Source organism: Uloborus diversus, chromosome 3 (assembly GCF_026930045.1).
Source record: "Uloborus diversus isolate 005 chromosome 3, Udiv.v.3.1, whole genome shotgun sequence".
NCBI lineage: Eukaryota > Metazoa > Arthropoda > Arachnida > Araneae > Uloboridae > Uloborus > Uloborus diversus.
In genome coordinates, this window is record NC_072733.1 from 159683263 (window position 1) to 159703578 (window position 20316).

A 20316-nucleotide genomic window follows, 5' to 3' on the forward strand; every position below is an offset into this window, starting at 1 on the left:
AACTTCCAACTATCAAAATGATTGAAATATTTACAGGATACAAAAGGACAAACTTCAAATACAACAAACAATTGTTGGTGAAGCTTGTGTTTGATTTTAACGTAATTACTCATACGAGATTGAAACACAGAAAATCTAATTTAAATATTAGGGATCCTTTTGAAAAAAATCGTACAAATTATTTTAATTTTCAAAATTTTGTAGAATATTTCAAAAAAAAAAACTGTGTAACTCTTTGCTGATTAACATAGAAAAGAGCTAAATTTTGAGAATTTTTCCTCTAAAAAGCATGAAAATTATAATTCTAGGAAATAGTGGTACCACTGTTAAACTATAAAGTTGCTCTTTTATCTATTGTATAAACTATAGTAATTAATATTTAGAAATGTTTAAAATTTTAACAAATAAAAAAACTGATTTAAATAAAAATTTTAAAAAATACAAACCCTGCCAACTACAGATATTAAGTATGTATTAAAACACTTAAAATAGTTGAAACAAAAATTAATTTCTGCCAGCGATTCCGTAGTTAACTTTCTGACATTCGACACTCTTAAAGAGCATGAATTTGGTAAAAACTTTTCAATCTAATGATTTTAATTAAAAATATAAATGAACTTAATACCTTTGCCTCTTCACAAGGCATAGTAAGCATCATAAATGCAAAAAATCCGATTCCCATGGCGGATGCACAGAGATTAATTTTTAAAAGGGAACGCCTTAAAAGTATAAAGAACGGCACATAAAAAAATTTATTTAACTCAATTATTTAAGAATTGCATTTCAGAGCTCTACAATGAACGTATTATTGATAACAATCGACGTAATTGAAGCAAAAATCAAATTAAATACGCGATTTAGATCTTAACTTTTTGACTCGCATAAATGACACAGAATTTTGCTTGAAAATTTTTACTTTGTGATTTTTATAGGAATAAAAAGAAATTTCATTCATTTGACCATAAAAAAGCAAATAGGCATCAAAAATCAGAAAAAAATCGATCCTCAAATCGGATGCAAAAAGATTGCTGTAATAAAAATGAAAGCTACAAAAGTCTAAAAACGGCAAATAAAAGAATTTATTAAAGCAAAAAAATTTTAGAATGGTACTTTAACAAGGCTACAAGATGTAATATTATTAATAATTATCACCATAGTCGTCAGAAATTTAGAGTAAGGGGAAAAAATCGGATGAGGGGAAGAAAATAGTCGAACAAAAAAAATTGGATTTCCAGTATTAACAGAAGAAAAAATACCGAAATTCTGGTAAAATTCGGTATAAAATAATCACTATATATTGGATTGATGGTAGAAGAAAATCTTTAAGGCCATGTAGAATAAAAAATAAAGAGTTAGTAAGGAGATAATAGCAAAATTCAGGAGTTTTAAGGGCCCTTATTTTCTTTTCTTAAAAAGCAGGAGTTTATAAGGAGCGTACGAACCCTGTTATCGCGCAGTAGCCGCTCATAGCAGCACAATCATGCATGTTTGGAAGCAGTGGACGGACGAAAGTCAGACAGCTTGGAAATCCAGAAGTGGACCCAGAAATGTGACATCAGCTCGAGATGACAGACACCACAAACTTTGGTTGCGAATACAAACAATATGGAATACTCTTCTGCAAGGAGATATTCAAACTTTGTTTCACTCCATGCCGAGTCGTGTAGCAGCTCTTATTGCAGCGCGTGGTGGCCACACAAAATACTAATTTCTATCCCTTTTTATTGTTTGCTTGGTTTGAAAATGTAATCATTTATTTGTACCATTACCACTCAACTGTGTATTAAATTTCATTCAACTATGATACTTCTTTCATGGTGTTGCAATTTTCACAAACAGGAGTGTATGAATTTGGTAGAAAATATAAAAACCTATTACATGATAGTTTAAAATTTGTGAAGCTGTTATTCAAAATACAGAACAATGGCATGACCCCAAAAGAAATGTTATGTATGATAACTTGAGTGTCATAAAAATTAAACTGTATACAAAACCTTGCATACAAAACTTTGCATACAAATATGCATACAAAACCTTTTTCCAGTTGAAGCGTAACGCACATAGAGTTGATCAGTTTCTGGAACTACTTTTTGAATGAAAACTTGCTCATCATCTTGTTCACCATAAGGACCTAAGAGAAAAATTGGAAAAAAAAAATCTCAACAAACATTTAATAAATTATGCTTGACATAAGTAAAGTAACAACATCATTGCACTAGAAGAGATACTTGAAGCACAGGTTTTATAAATTGTTGCGTCACGGGAAGATCCCAAGTTGCGTCATTGAACTATTGCAGTGTTGCATCATGGGAAGAAATGCGCCTCTGCAAGAGCGCATTGCATTATATTAAGCAGTTGGTTGTTAGCTGTTGGTTGTACCAACACATTGTATGCACGTCGCTAATGGCACATGTAAGCGGCTTTTGCCCATTAATACCAATCAAATAAACAAATGAAAAGAAAGCTTGTCATTTGAGCATCTCTTAAGATTTTACATAGTGGTCCGTCAAGCCGGAGCCAACCTATGAATAAACTAAATCGCATGAAAGGTACTTTCAAAAGTGCCGCAACTAAGCTAGAAACATTTGTGAAAGACATTTCCGAATCGAAGGCTTTTACAAGTACCTTATTGGAAGTCAAAATTTGAAAATTGCAAGAACTTCAATCGAAAGTTTCGGAAAATCAGGGAGGCATATTATGAAGTCCAGGACAATTGAAAACTTGCCAGCTCTGAACAAGGAATTGGAAGACATTGATGATTGCCTCGAAGAAATAGAGGTAAGCCTAAACACCTTTCTCATATCTATTAAAGAAGTACCTCAGTTAGAGAGGAATGTTGAAAATAATGATGTCAAAAAATTGAATAATATGAAAGTTAAGCTTCCAGAGATACCTTTACCTGTTTTTTCCGGTAAATATGACGAACGGTCAACATTCAAGGTACAATTTACCAATTTAATCATAAACAATGATCAATTAAATGATACACAAAAGCTGTGCTATTTACGTGCATCTTTAAATGCCGAAGCTAAGCAATTAGAAAGAGCTGATGATTCCTTTCATTCTTTGTTCACAGCACTAACAGAAAGGTTTGAAAATCACCGATTAATGGTGGATAATTATATGGCTATAATTTTTTATGAAAAAATTCAACATGAATCTGCCAAAGAATTAAGAAAATTTGTCTATTGCATACATAAATATATAAGAGTGTTAAAAGTACTAAATTATGAGCAAAATGATCTGTCAGATACTTTCCTTATCAATATCATACTGCAAAAAGTAGATAGGAAAACAAGAAAATTGTTTGAATACACTACGACGAAAAAAGAATACCCGAAGTTCGCGGAATTGATCTCCTTTCTGGAAAATAGAAGTTCTACACTAGAAAGTGTGAACAGAAATATTGCTAACAAGGCACTCAACAAACCGTCCAACTCTTATTCAAATAAAACAAAAACCTTCGTACTTCATTCGAATGAAAAAGCTAAACCAAAGATTTGTATTTTGTGCAAGAACTCTCATAGTTTGAATAAATGTTCCGGGTTTCATAAAATGAATGTATCGGAAAGATACGATGTCGTTAAACAAAATAAACTACGCGTTAACTGTTTGAATATAAATCATACGGTGAAATCATGTTTTTCTAAAATGTCTTGCTTGTATTGTGCTCTACGACATAATTCACTTCTCCACAGAGAGAAAAAAGAAGACAGGAGCCAAACTGAAACTCCTTTAGAGGCGCTGACCTTGAACTCGCATAAATATTTCGGTGATAACCCAAAACCAATATCCGTTGCGTCATCTTCTGCAATGAATCTCGGAAATGCAAAGCAGCCTGAAACATTTCAAACACTTAGTATTGTCATGACAGAAAAAAGACCCATGTTATTAAGCACATGTTTTATCTTCATTAGAAATTCTTCAGGCCAAAGAATACGTATCCGTGCGGTCTTGGACAGCTGTTCTAATGTAAATATTCTAATAAGTGAATGTGCTGAACTGTTAGGATTGAAGAGGAATTCAATCAATGTCTCAATAATTGGATTAAATGGATCAATCCATAACATAAGAAACAAAATTAATACTCGTTTCCAATTCTGATGAAACATTCAAAGAGAACATGAATTTTCTACTCGTGCCTAAAATTACAGACATTATTCCATCAACTCAATTAAACGTTTCAAACATAAAATTTCCTTCTTTCATTGAGTTTGCTCATCCTACATTTTTCAAACCAGGAAAAATTCATGCCTCAATTGGAGCTGAATTCTTTTATAAAATTTTTAAACATTCTACATTTGAAGTTAACGATAAACTTACATTGCAAGATTCAGTTTTCGGATGGATTCCAACTGGAGTTCTGGGCAAAATAAAACCGTCCGTTAGCTATGTTCAGTGTCATCTAATTAGGGACTTTGATGAGCTGAATAATAATTTAAGACAGTTTTGGGAACTAGAATCTATAGGAATCAAACATGAGGATTCAAAGTTATTAGAAGAAGACCAAGCACACAACATATTTGATAGAACTGTTAGGTTCATAAAAGATCGTTATGAGGTTGAATTACCCTGGAAAAGAGATTGGAAAGAATTGAAGGACAATTTTAATATTGCTAAACAATGTTTAAAAGGGCTAAAGAGAAAATTTTATCGGAATGAAGAGTTGTATCATCAATATTCTGAAATAATCAAAGATTATTTAAATCAAGGGATTATAGAACAAGTGGAAAGGGATAAACCCGATTCACACAAGGCTATTTATTATATGCCTAATCATGCAGTCTGTAAGGAAGACAAACTTACAACGAAGGTTCGAATAGTGTTTGACGCAAGTTCTCATGAGGGTAATGAACTGTCATTAAAAGATTGTTTGTGGCCAGGCACAAATATAAATCCACTTCTATTCGATATTTTAGTGCAGTTTAGATTGCATAAGATAGCTTTTATTTCAGATATCGAAAAAGCCTTTCTGCAGATTTCGCTAGCAGAAAAGGATCGCGATGCTGTTCGCTTCTTGTGGTTTAATGAAGATTTTAAATCTCTCAAGGATTTCAAAATATTAAAATTCAAGCGCGTTAATTTTGGAGTAAGTTCAAGCCCGTTTTTGCTATCAGCAACTATTAGATATCTAGAAAAATATAAAAATGACTGTCCTCAAACAATTTCCCTTTTAGATAATTGTTTTTATGTAGATGACTTAATTTAAGCTGGTAAGGATCTTGAAGAAGCACTTGAAATTTCTCGTACTGCAAAAAATATTATGGAAGCCGCTGGGATGACTCTTCGAAAATGGATCAGCAACGACGCTGGCTTGATGGAGAACTGGAAAACGGAAAAGTTCAACACTTGTCCTTTGAATTTAAACAATTTAGGTACTCATCAGACTAAAGTCTTAGGTGTGCCTTGGTACCCAAATGAAGATTATTTGAAAATAGATATTAGAAGTCTTTTTGATTTAGACTGTAAGGATACTAAACACACAATACTGCAAACAATAGGAAAGATCTTTGACCCTTTGGGATTAATATCACCTTTTACAGTAAGAGTAAAGCGCTTGATTCAGGAGCTTTGGCAGGAAAACATCTCTTGGGATGGAAACCTACCTCCGAAAATGGAAAAAGAATGGATGCAATGGCATGCAGAATTACCTCTTTTAGAGGAACTGAAGATTCCAAGATTAGTACTCGATACAACCAGCACGGAAGACATAATAGAAATTCATAGCTTCTGCGATGCCAGTAAGAAAGCATACGGAGCTGCAGTTTATTTAAGAGTGAAAACAAGTGATGGAATTTATGTGAATCTCATAACTTCGAAGAGCCGTGTAGCACCTTTAAAGGTCCTGAGAGTGCCAAGATTAGAACTACTTGGAGCCTTACTAAGTGCCAGATTAACTACTAAAGTGAAAGAAATCCTCGACAAGAAGATAACGTCTACGGCATATTACTGGACAGACTCTAAAATAGCGCTTTATTGGATTAAAGGCTCTACAAAGCGATGGAAGCAATTTGTTGCTAACCGTGTCATGGAAATCAAAGCACTAACAGATTCAACTTCTTGGTTTCACTGTTCCACGAGGGACAACCCGTGTGACATCTTGAGCAGAGGTGCTAGTGTTAGACATTTTTTAGAGAACTCTATGTGGTTCCAGGGACCAAAATTTTTGAAAGCTGACAGTCTTCCTGTCCCTAAAGAGACAATTGATGTTCCCGAGACAGACTATTTGCCAGAAACTAAAGTAAAATATAGGAACATCGAGAATGACTCTAAAATTAATATTTCTCTTTCTCTTTATAGCAGTTCTGAATTAATTGAGACATTGTATAGTCGAACAAATAATTTTAGTAAGCTAATTAGAATATGTAGTTATATTTTTAGGTTTAGAAACAATATCCTCCACAGAGGAATCAAAAGTACAAGTAAGTATCTCACCACCAGTGAGTTACAGTTTGCTACCGAATATCTCATTAAAGAAGCTCAGGAAGGTAAGTTCCCATGTGAAATAGATGCTCTAAGAAAAGGGCGAAATGTTCCTTCTAATTCTAAGTTAAAATCATTAGATCCGTTTTTGGATAACAACTCGATGCTTAGAGTAGGGGGTAGACTAAGAAATTCGAATTTACCGTTTGATTCAAAGCATCAATTGATTTTGCCTAATGATCACAAACTTACTGCCTTAATTTTTGAATATGTTCATAAAAAATATTTGCACATTGGTGCTCAAGGTTTAGTGCACCAAGTTTAGATGCAATATTGGAATCTCAAGGCAAAAAGCATTGCTTGAAAGGTAGTACACACTTGTGTTACATGTTTTAAGCAAAGACTAGAATCAATGGATCAATTAACGGGACAACTGCCCTCTGAACGTGTTACACCTAATTCAACATTCTTACATTGTGGTGTAGATTTTTGTGGAGCATTTTATATAAAATACAAAAATCAAAGAAAAGGAGTTTACTCAAAGGCTTATGTAGCAATCTTTGTATGCATGTCAACCAAAGCTGTGCATATGGAGAATGTAAGCGATTTATCCGCTGCAGCATTTATCGCCGCTCTAAAAAGATTCTGTGCTAGGAGAGGTAAAATACGAACTATCACTTCTGACAATGCCACCAATTTTAAGGGTGCATGCTCAGAATTGAATTCATTCAAGAAAATGCTGAATTCTCCTAACGAGGACTTAACAAATTTCTTAGCCAGTGAATTTATAACTTGGAAATTCATTCCCCCGCGTTCTCCCAACTTCGGAGGCTTATGGGAAGCTGGGGTCAAATCCTTTAAACATCACCTCCATAGGGCATTAGGGAACAGTAAAATTACATTAGAGGATTTTGAAACTCTTGTCATTCAAATCGAAGTGATACTCAACTCGCGGCCTTTATTTTCTATTTCAGAAGACATGAAAATGAATTTGAGGTCCTAACTCCTGGGCACTTTTTAATCCGCCGTCCTATCTGTGCAATTCCTGAACCTAATGTTATAAATATTGCAGATAATAGATTATCACATTGGCAACATATTACGAAATACGTCCAACGTTTTTGGAAGCGGTGGTCCACGGACTATCTAAATCATTTGCAGCAGCATGGTAAATGGCAGTTTAAGAAAGAAAATATAAAAATAGGAGCTTTAGTGCTATTAAAAGAAGAAAATATTCCACCTTGCAAGTGGGTCCTTGCCTGAATTATTGAGGTGATTCCAGGAAAAAGGATGGAATAATTCGTACTTGTAAACTTAAAACTGCAACTGGTGTGTTTCAACGCCCCATATCCAAATTATGTTTGTTGCCAATTCAAGATAATAGTTTAATTCGATAAATTCTTCATGTATACTGTGTTTCATACCATACTTATTTTATTATGTTTTATCAGTTTTATGAATATCTTAACCATTCATGTGCTTTGTTATCTTGTGTATTTTTCAACTGAATTGTATAAATTCTGAAACATATTATATTTCATCCTGGGCGGCCATGTTGCGTCACGGGAAGATCCCAAGCTGCGTCATTGAACTGTTGCAGTGTTGCATCATGGGAAGAAATGCACCTCTGCAAGAGCGCATTGCATTATATTAAGCAGTTGGTTGTACCAACACATTGTATGCATGTCCCTAATGGCACATGCAAGCGGCTTTTGCCCATTAATACCAATCAAATAAACAAATGAAAAGAAAGCTTGTCATTTGAGCATCTCTTAAGATTTTACAAAAATGTTTAATTTTTTCTATCACTATTGAAAAAAAAAAAGAAAAAAACTTTTTGAATTTTCATTTCATACACAGGGAAAAACCAGAGTTCCCATGGTTGATCTGAAAAAGTTTCACCCTGTTTACATCACAAGTGCTTCGAACCAAAGATGTAACTGTAAATAAAGTTGACAAATTTTCTTACCACTATCATTTCCAGCAAGATAACTCGTATTGGGTTCCATATCTTCCAAAGAGATCACTTTAAAAGATGCTAAAGGAGTTGAGCCTGGTTGAGTTGAAATCATACCACGAAATCTGGTAACGCTCCATGTTCTCGCATGATTATATTCTGAACAAACTACAAAAATATAAACTTGTTGAAAAAAGGTTTTTTTTTCATTTAAATTTAACACAAAATTTCATTTGAGAAGTGAGAAAAGATGAATTTAAAATAAAATACGTTGATAAACCAGCATAAAAAAAAGTTACATTTTTAAAGCACTTAAAATAAAAAAAGAAAGAAAATTAAGGATAGTTATGGATCTTTGAAAATACTACGACAGACCTGCCACCTTCATGAAATATAAAAAACAGGAGATTGAGTCTAAGTTTCAAGGGAGAAAAAAAGGAAGATTTTAAACAACTTTATTTGAGTAAGAGGTATAAGCATTTCTAGTTTAAAATAGATTAATTTAATATGTAAAATAAATACTATCTTAGTGATTTTAAAAAATGCTTGTAAAAAAACATACAAATAACATATGCTTTACAGCACATTTGTTAATTATGAAAAACACCAATGCAATTTATAGTTGTGTCATTAGTACCAAGACACAAATGAGGCAGTGAGAAGCAAAGGGATGTAAGTGCCAAAATTGAAAATTTGGAGATAAACATTACAAGTGGTTGGTGAACCTGTCCTTTATCTTGGGGCAAGAGCATCAGTACTCCTGGCAGGTGCTGTTATACAGCATGATTTATAAAAAAAATTTCAATGAAAGCCTACAGAGCCCGACAACTTCAAACGCCTTTTACTCAAAACTTTAAAATGTCCACTTACATCCACTAGCTTCTCACTGCATCAAATGTCATCTAAACTTTGATTTTAATTATGCTAATAAAATGAACAAATATGTAATACAAGTTGTAAAAACCAAAAGTCAAATATATGGAAAAATAAAGTAAATACTCAAAAAAAAAGTTATCACAAAATTTTCTACAGCAATTTAGTCTGATCGTATTGTGGATCTCGTTACACCACGATCCGACTTACGCGAAATGGCTATAATGAGAGTTTTACTCGAGTATTTTCTTTTTTTTTTTTCCTGTTACAAATTCCTCACCTGCAACACGAAAACTTTTGGAAAAGTGTCGCGGGACATTAGTATAGGCTTCGTTAACACTAAATATTGATTTTGTGACTGGACTTTCATCCCTTTAGCATCACTGAAATAGGAAGTTCCCACACTGTACTAGCCTAAACATTGGTTTGCTTTTGTGTAAACAAATAACTACTCTGTATTTTTTTTTTTAATTCTACATATGAGTGTTGATAAAATAGAATGAAATGTGTTCTTTCATCTGAAGTTAGCGATGATGGAAAGAAAAAGAGAATGTTTTTTAATACTGAGGCTCCCGGAGTACGGTCTAAGCAACCTTAACAACCAAGACTAACTTACCCGTCCTTCACATTAAGTTGGATAGTCAAGAGTCTACTGTATTCACAATGTCATGATGCATACTTTAAATTTATGACTTTCATCCCATGTAGACTGACATATAGTACTTAAGATACATTTAATACTGGTACGGTCTGGTGGGGGAAAGTGGTCAATGGGGTAAAGTGTTCATACATCAAATAAAGGGCGATAACTTGGAAATAAATGTTTGAATGAATGTGAAAATTTTATTTTCGAGTAGGGCAGTTAGAAACTACTTTTTGAATACAAAATTTTACAACTGGCAAAAATTTTATTTGGTAAAAAAAAAAAAAATTGTGTGAATATGAAAAACTTTAAAATCCAAACACCTCTTTTACTTCCTTGGGATATTTTGTTTGTTAGGATTATGAACAGATTGACTTGCACAGGAAGCTTCCTACATGTCTCAAGAACTCTTACTCATTAGCAGTTAGCTGAATCTATTTTAGATAATTTTTTAGAACAATTTAAGTAAGATAGGGTAAAGTGCTCATAACATTAGGCTTAACGAATATTGTTTTTCTAATGTCACTTAATCTTTAAGTATGATGCAGATATAAATTAAATATTAATTTCACTTAATATGCATTGTTTTTACAGTAAACGCGGTTAAATATATGAGGATGTGCGTGTGCATAGGCATATGCTCGTGTAGGCACGTATAGACATATTCACATAAATGCACCAATAAATACGTATATCGATGTCTGCAAGTATTTTTATCTATACAGATATACATCCGACTATACACGTATATACTTGCTTATACTTGCATATATACATGCACTTATATACTCAGGTAGACTCGTATATACGCGTACATACTGGAGTAGACACTTACATAAAAGCATAATATATATAAGTATACAGGGTGAGTTTAAACTCTTGGGCAAATTGTTAAAATGTGTTTGAGGGAAGGATAAGAAGCAAGAAATCTGAGGAGCATATGGTCATAAACACAACGCTGACATGCTACATGCACACAAAGCCAGAAAGTAATGGATACAAAACAGGTCACAAATTTATTACACAAAGACAATTTTACACAACATTTTAGGTCTTAAGAAGTTTTAAAGCGATTGATGAAATTTGCACCTGCAGCTGTAATACATGCATTGCAATCACAAAGCACTCTCTGTCAGACTAACGAGACTTCCTTCAGTCGTTGTGCCTTTGTTGCGATGCAGGTATTAGAGCTATTACAGGCCGTAACTTTTAACAACAGCTCTAAATATTTCTTAAAAGCTAAAGTGTTGGGTAAAATAATGTTTATGCAACAATTTGTGATCTGTTTTGCATCCATAGGTTTTGGCTTTGTATGCATGTAGCGTGTCAGTGACTATAAGTTCCTTATGATTCTTTGCTTCTTATCATTCCCTCTCACCCCCCTTAGATTTTTGCCCAAGAGCTTGGATTCACTCTGTAGGCATAAATGTATACAAGCGTATATACTCGCGTATACACACATGTATACTGGTGTATACACATAAATGTACATATATACGTCTTTACAGGTATACAATCGTGTTTGCAGGTGTACATACATACTTATATGCTCGTGTTTCCATATATATATATATATATACGTGAGTAGACACGTACCCCCAAACATGCACTGGATGTATCCACGAATTAATTCGTACGTACCCGTATATGTATGTATGTACACTTTCATATGCATATATACGTCTTCTATGCACGTATATACTCAAGATACAAGTGCATACACGCATATCATGTTCGTTTATATGCGTATATACACCTGACACGTATATACTCGTGTAAACATGCATACACTCCTGTAGGTAATTATGTATACATACTTATATATTCGCATATTATACGTATATACTTGAGTACGCACGTGCATGCATGTATCTGATTTATACATGTATCTACTCATGTATGAATGTGTTTACTCATGTTTACATGCCACGTATATACTGTGTATACACGCATATACTCGTGCATATATTTGTAATTCTAAAAATAAAACCGAAATATAACAAACGTTAGGGTTATTTATAATGGTTTTGCATCTATTTTTAACTATGACCACTTTACCCCATGCTATGACCATTTTCCCCCACCCCATCAGGTAAAGTGGTCATGAAAACACAGGGAAAAGAGAGTGCTGTAAAACTACTTAAATCAATATTTTTTCCCCTAAACCTCAATGTATTGTGTTCTTTAATAATGCAATATAAAATAACAAAAAAAGTTGAAGTGTTTAAAGAATTTATTATATTTATTATTTACCTAAGTTCAAAACCTACGATTTTATGACCACTTTACCCCACCAGACCCTAATAATTTGAAAAGTTTTGCATTTAAAAAAAAATGAGAAACAACTCCAAGTATAAGAGAATAAATAAGAAAAAATAACTATGAAAGTAAAACCTGATATAAGGAATTTTTCTGACAAAACAACTTTTGTAACTGGGCTTCTATGTACAGTAAAAGTTTGAAATAACTGAGGCCCATGTCCGACTGTTTCAGGATGCTGTACAATAACACGCACAGTTCCAGAGCTGGTTCCATATGCTATTTCAATCCAATTTCCACAAAGACCTAAAATAAACATCATGCATAACCATATAGGCAAAAACACTAAAGCAGAAGAAAAAATGAAGTAATCAAAAACACAAATAAGCAATGACAGGTGTTTACAAATTATTAAAAATTCCGTATCTTTTTAAGCCTATTTTCTTTTTTGAAAAAATGCTGGAGTAGCAAAAAAGGGACAAAAATGAAATTTTACGATAAAAAATCCTTCCCACAAATAAAAACTGAATTATCAACACATAAAACCATTTGAATAATACACTTTCAACATAATCTAAGTATTTTAAGCTAGAATATTATTTCAATAAAAAATCACTGATTGCAATTTTTATTTCCATAATGGTGCCTCAGAGATTTATAGCTCTAAGTGCATTCAATGCTGATCAAGCAGCTGGTGAAGCCTTATTAAGGATGGTACTTCCTTGATAATGATCAAGGAAGCATACCAACATTTAAAAAAAACACATACTGACAATAATAAAAAAAACATCCTTAAGAAATAATGCAGGGTGAATAAAAAAAAACTTGAGGTGTTCACAGCCCTCTAGCAAGTGAGATATTGGACCAAAAATTGCCAAATTTCAGGGGCATACATGGGGGATCCGTAGGATTTAAATTTCTGTAGAGAAAAAAATAGAAAAATTGCGTAGCACACAGAATATTGAAGTATTAAATGACTTTTGACAAAATATGCATCAATTTTATCAACAACAAATGATTTTAATTTACAAATGAGTTTTTTATATGAGGTCTATCGTGACATTCCAAGAACTGCAAATAACGCACCATATTTTCTACATATCCTAATTAATTTGACCTGTAACGTTTTTTGAGTTTTCAAAGTAATGATGTCAAGAACATGCCCTTGGTACAGAACGCTCTTTATATATTCCATTCCTTCAAAAAGTCACAAACAGAAAGATTTGGTGACCACTAAGATGGAGCTTATTTCTGAAGTATGAAAATATCATCTTCTCACCCCCAAATTTGGTTTCCTTTTAAGAAAAAAAATTCAGGCAAAATTTTTGCATGATCTAACAATATTTAGAGGTAGCGCAACAATGGGGAAGTTTTTAACGCACACACTTGTGTACGCAACACATAAGAATTTAATTAAATGATAGCATTATTTTTAAATCATATAAGGCATTACTAGACTATGTAAAACTATAAATAGTACCTTAAAAAAAAAGGATGAGCCATTTTGTATTGCAGTCGTAGAATGTATTCACTATTGTTAGTAAAATTTTTGAAATATACATTTTTTAATTTAGTTTTTAGAAATCATGGCTATTTTGGATTACATTCGAAGGTTTTCTTTCAATTATTAAGACAATACATAGTTCTTATTGGTTTCAGATAATATAATTATTCGACTGTAGCAGTAGACAAGGGAGGACTGGCTGACTTTGGCCCAGTCAACAAAAGAATATTTTGGCCCACCTCTGTAAATTAAAAAAGTTAAATTAAACAGCGCCGGATCTTGATTCTTCCGAGTCGAGCAAAGGCATTAAACTACCACTAGATCCTATTTTAGTTTAAGTTTCTAAATCAAGTTTTAAAGTTCTAAAAAAAGAAATTTGTGAAACGTAAAATAAAGCTAACACTGACACATTTTTATGTGTCTTCAAAGAAGGATACTAATGGTCATAAGTCTGAAAAGACACATCTTTAGGCTTCTTTACCGACAACACAAGAAGGATCCGTGGAAAAGAAGTAGGTAGAGGTGGGGCACAATGAGATATTGTAAATGCAAAAATAAATACAATTCTGACAGTTACCACCACCTAGGAGGAGAAAACATAACCAAAATGCTTCCCAGAATTCCTAGCTCCATGCTGTTCTATGCTTTTGTTTTGTAAAAAAAAAAAAATAGTTACTGTTTCGACACACTGAAAGTTATTTGGATAATTTCTTGCATATATCATGATATTGAAAAACTTCAACAATTAAGCTAAGTGTTGTAGTTTATGTTGTTACTGACTCTATAATCTTCTATTGTTCAGCTATATTATTTTTAACTCATAAATTATTTTAATGATATGAAGCAAAAATCTTTATTTTGTTGTTTGGGCCACAATGAGATGCCCAAGCAGCAGTAAGCAAGTGTAAAATACTTAAATTTCTTTTTTGTAAACTAAAACAAGAAGTAGATAACAATAAAAAATAGTCTTGATTTAAAAATATTTATATTCTAACTAATTATTACTAGTGAACATTTTATTTTAATACACAGCTTTGTACAAAAAACTAGAAACCGGTTATGTGATAATAAGTTTGCCAACATGGTTCTTATTTCAAAACACTTTATAATTATAATTAATATTTGTATAAAACAATGATATAAGTTAATAAATAAATATTTGACATTTATTATTTTTCTTAATTTTTTTTTTTTTTTTTTTTTTTTTTTTTTTTTTTTGCCTACTGTAATTGTTTTGTATGTAAGAAAAAAACAGTTTTAAACATTTAAAATACGCTTTAAGCAAAAATAATATGTTTCTTTGCAACCCTGGGTCTGAGTCAGAGGATAGGTTTTTATTACTCTGCTTCTAATTTAAAAATGTGTAATGGAAAAAGTTCGAGAGATGTAAGTAAGCATATGAGATGGCAATATTTTAGGTGAAAATAGTGATTATTCAGCTGCCCCATTGTGGCCCTACTTAATGTCTCATAGTGGCCCATAACTGGGCCACAATGAGACACTTTTCTTCGAATTTATAAAGCCTCATAACTTTTTTTTCTAACCTTAAATGGGCTAGATTTGAAGCAATATACTATATTTCAATTACTTTAATACACAGTCCAGTCACATTAATGTGACCATCTGTCAAAAGCCAGAATAACCACCTTTCGCAGAGCAGACTGCTGCGAGACGTGCAGGAAGAGAGTCACTTAGGTCCCTGAAGGTGTTCTCTGGGATGTTGAGCTATGCCGACTCTAATGCCGTGGCCAGCTGTGCTAGATTACGCGGTTGAGGATCCATGGCGCGAACAACTCAATCGAGATGGTCCCACAGATGCTCAATTGGATTTAAGTCAGGTAAGTTTGCTGACCAGGGGAGGACAGTAAACTCATCCTGGTGCTCTTCGAACCACGCACGTACACTGGCAGCTCTATGGCACCTCGTATTGTCTTGCTGGAAGATGCCATCATCCTGAGGGAAAATAATGCGCATGTAGGGGTGGACATGGTCCGCAAGGACAGATGCGTACTTGTATTGATCCATCGTGCCTTCCACAATGATCAGTGAACCCAGAGAATGCCAAGAAAACATTCCCCAGACCATAATGCTCCCGCTTCCAGCTTGGACCATTCCAACAATCATCCTTTCAGAGGTTTCACGCCTTATACGCCAACATCCATCTGTCCGATGGAGCATAAAACGCTACCTGTCGCCACTCAGTGGACATACAGCTGCTGTACTGGCGTGCAAATTCTAGCCTTCGTCGTCGATGAACAGCAGTCAGCACAGGTGCACGAACCAGGCGTCTGCTTCGGAGGCCCAGACGCAGCAATGTTCGCTGAATAGTAGTTTGGGAGACACTTTTGGTAGCCCCTTGGTTCATTTTGGTGGTCAGTTGCTCAACGGTAGCCCGTCTATCTGCCCTAACGCATCTCCGCAACCGTCGTTCGCCACTGTCATCTATGGCCCGTGGTGCACCACATTTGCCACGTCGCTGATTTTGGACAGTCCCATTTTGCCATGCACGGTACACTTTTACCACGGCGGCACGCAAACAGTTCACAAACTCAGCCGTTTCGGAAATGCTTCCACCCTTGGCCTGAAAGCCAATGATCATGACCTTTTGGACGTCGGATAAATCGCTTCGTTTCTGCATTACGCCAACGATTGAATGTTTTCCGAAGCCCTCACACACCCTTTATATACGCTCAACTGCACTGTGCTGCAACCTGCCTTCTGTGATTGGTTATTTAACTCTGACATGGAAAGTACGTGGTGGTCACATTAATGTGACTGGACTGTGTATAATCAAATATGTTTGTGCTTTAGAACTCACCAATATACGAAATATGCAAAATATGTGTTTTTTGTCTCATTGTGGTCCACCCTCCCCTAATCAGGTAAACCTCTCCCCCCCCCAGGAAATTTTTTTAAATTGGTTGATCTATATAGGTCTAAGGAGAAAATAATTGAGAGAAGGGGTTCTAGTTTCTTTCCGAGGGATGTTTTCAAAGTTGATGTCAAAAACCACAATTTTACGATTTTCGGTAAGGTTAGAGGAGACTGAAACGAATGGATTTTATTTTCTCAACTTTTTTTTTTCTTCAAAATTCAAGTCCATTTTAGTCTATCTTTGTTTACAATAGAATGTCGGGGACTCTTTCCAGAAATTTTCCAAAATGAGAAGTTTTAGAAATGCAACTTAAAACTTACCTTGGTAAAATTAATGGAACAGGGAAGCATCGGGAACTCTCTACAAAAACGTTTTGACTTTGAATTATTAAAAAACGCAAAACTATCTTTGGTCACATTTGAGAGAGTAGGAGGCTCAGTGATCTCATTTGGAAGCATTAAAAATTGAAGTACAATCGACACAATTTTAAACTACATTTAGATACTACAGGAAATCCAGTGACTCTCCTTTGGAATTTTTAGACATTGAAATTTTAAAAACATATTCATATAATATGTTTGGAAACATTAAAAGGAAAGAGTACAGTTTTCCCGAGTGTTTCCTCCAAGATTTTTTTAGGAGGGCTCCGTGTCCTTCCCCTTTTAATCTAATCTTTGAACCTAAACTTAATCAACTCTCCTTGCTCCTTAAAAGTTTAAACAAAACTTCAAATAAGCAAATTTTTTTTCAAAAGGTAAAGATTACACAAGCTTGTATTAGAAATACCACTCCCTTGTTCCAATCACTTATCTCCACAAGAATCTGATTCGAATATATCTGAATGTTTTTTGCATTACCTTTAAAACATCAAAAACCTTTTTAATATTTTACAAATAATTACTATCGAAAACACTTGAACTTTGCATGTACCAGAAAGTAAAAGAAGCACCTTTTTTATTTGACAAAACTTCCATTAAAAAGTACTCATCTGAAAGCACACTGCTCCTTTTTTGGTCTGAGGTAAACACTAATTCCCTCTGCATGGGCAATTTTTTTGAAACTGAAATCAATTTTAGGCTATAGTGCAGATAAAAGGGTTACAGAGCTCTCGCAAGGAAAGTTCCATTAGGGAAATTTAAACTCTCTTTACTGACTTTAGGGACATGGCAAAAGTTCGAAGACTTTGTCTGGCAATTTTTTGATATTTAAATCTGAAAAACACAAATGAGGGGAGTGATGCAAGAACCAGGTAAGTCCAGACTCACTCATTTTTGGCAAGACCAACAAATAACATCAGTGTCTGATAGAAAGGTTAATATCTTTCCACACATTATTTACTACAAAGCAGAGGTCTGATTTTGAATTTGTGTCTCGTTGTTGCACCAATCGGCATCATCTATTTTATCCACAAGCAAAAAGGAATTTTAAAAAATGAAGGGAAAGGTTAGGACATAACTGGTTCGTGCATCAAAGTACTCAATTATAGACTTAAGACTATTGTTGGTGACTTTAGGACTACAAAGGGGCCTTATACCTGAAATACCTTAGGAGTCCCGCTAAGTCTAAATCTGACCCTGATTACAACTAATATTGCTCAAAGAAAAACTTTCCCCCTCCTCCCTCGAACTCAGTCCTAAATCCCTCTATGTTCAGGAGCTCTCCCTTCTAAGTCGAAATCTTGTCCGGTTTCAGATTCAGTTTATCGTAGTCCAGACTTACTTTCCCATTTGGGTCATTCTTCAAAAAGTAACTTTTCTGTCACATGCCTTTTACAATAAAAGCTTTAAGGAACAATTCATTTAACAATGATTTTTAATTTCATCAAAAATTTATCTATTTAAACCGCCCAACAATCTAATAATAATTTTTATTTTAGCATATTTTTGGTTCACAACATGTGAATTCTCACCTCCGTAACATGTCACACACCTTGTGTGACAGTTTATGTTGCTTAATAACTTATTTAATTAAAAGTATATACTTATTTATTGATTATTCCTTTTACAAGTCTCTCAAATACTAATTGTTTAAGCATATTTAATTTTTTAATATTGTGTTTTAGTTCGTTTTAGAAGGACAAGAAGTCATGTCCCACAATAAAATTCTCACTTCCGTTATCTAAACACAAAATGCCATTCCTCGTTAACACATGGCAGTAAAGACATCAAATTTTATTTCCCACGATACTGGGGAACCCCCTTGTTTATTTTCAGCCATAGTTGATGTTGTGAGATTTTCGTCGAAAAACAAAAAGATAGATTTTGCTCCAAAAACTTAGTATGGTTATTCTGACTTCTCACCTCCGTGAACTCGAATTTCAGGGATGTAAATTAATGTAAAAAAAGAAGTGAACATGTTTTCATATGCTTAACATGTGCAGATTGTGGCAATGAAGAAAAAAACATTTTTCCCAGAAAAATGTATGTAATTAGGCCTATATTAATGGAAAATTCCTCACTTCCGTTACAGAATTTATCAATGTCATTATTTCTGAAGTGAAAATAAATGATGGGAGGGAAATACATCAAGAATAGGCATTCTACCAAAATTATAAACTGCCAGTATGTCCTCAAACATACTAAATACTATTTTATACATACATTTGAAACTACTAACTAAGCTGTACTTTAATTAAGTGAGCTTAATATTATATTCCCACTAAACATTAAAATAATTTGCACAATTGACAAAATTACTTTGATATCAAATTGGCCTTGATTTTTAAATATTAAAAGTGTTTTTCTTTTTTTTTTTAATTTCTATGGACAAGGCATTTTTTATTTTTTTTATTTATGAGTAAAATAATAGGAACTTAATTGGGCCATTGTTTATGATTATTTCTAGTAGGTAACACTTTCATGTACAAACAAAAAAAAAAGAACACAAAAGGTTTCGAAATTGAAAAATATTTGCGATCAAAAGTTACGTTTTCTGGAGAATGGTCCCTATACGATTCTGAGACGAAAATACTCCTACAGCGATAATTTACAATAGACCAATGAAATATCTTACCAACTGACATCATTTAGTTGAGTGTCACAACCAGTGAACACCCAGGGTGTGCATAGAAATTTTGGGGCCCATCACAAATGACTTTTAGGCCCCCCCCCCCCTCCATCTTGTTTACCCTTACGTCCGTACTTATATTTCATCTCTCAATAAACAAATCTCGGGCCCCCTTCAGGCTCAGAACCAGGCCCACAGGTGTCCCTTCTCCCCCCTCCCTCCCTTGTGCTCGCCCCTGCTCATTTGTATCAACACCCCAGAGCATGGCCCACGCATTTATGGCAGGGCCAGGGCTGCTTTGGTGTAGGCCCCTTCAATTTTTGTTAATAGACGTACAAATGTAAGATTTTAAAACTTTCTTTCATCCCGGGTCTTTTTTCAGGCCGCTTCGGATCAAAATTTTTCTGGCCCTCTTCCGTTTCCTTAATGTCGGAGCAATGGCCCCCAGAGCTCTAAAAACTACAGAGCAAATTGATAAGAAAGCATTTGCATGTGTGGATCTTGGCTATTTATTTTGGTCCCTGATTAGGAGGAAAAAAATAATCCTGTTTCCAAATGCTTTTTTCATATACAGTAAACAAATTACATGTTTTCCTTTTTTTTATTGTGACACTTAAAAAAATGTTAGGTGTGAATTTAAAGGCATTAAGTTCAATAAAAAAAATTGATGGAAGTGGCCAAATGGGCGGTTGGCCCAGTCGGGGATTCCCGACTAGCCGACCTCGCCAGTCCGCCCCTGGCAGTCGAGCTTACTTAATTGCTCGAAAAATATAGCA

At 34.1% G+C, this 20316-nt stretch overlaps 1 protein-coding gene across 1 annotated transcript in view; it reads right to left on the reverse strand.

The window, feature by feature from the left end:
- The window catches only part of LOC129219221 (BTB/POZ domain-containing protein KCTD3-like), a 151812-nt gene that overhangs the window by 52714 nt on the left and 78782 nt on the right, over positions 1–20316 (reverse strand). Inside the window, exons 13-15 of the mRNA XM_054853546.1 lie at positions 12291–12461; positions 8393–8548; positions 2035–2131 (exon numbers count right to left, since the gene is read on the reverse strand). Of these exons, the coding sequence (XP_054709521.1) occupies positions 2035–2131; positions 8393–8548; positions 12291–12461 (424 nt within the window). The remainder of the gene's footprint in view (positions 1–2034; positions 2132–8392; positions 8549–12290; positions 12462–20316) is intronic.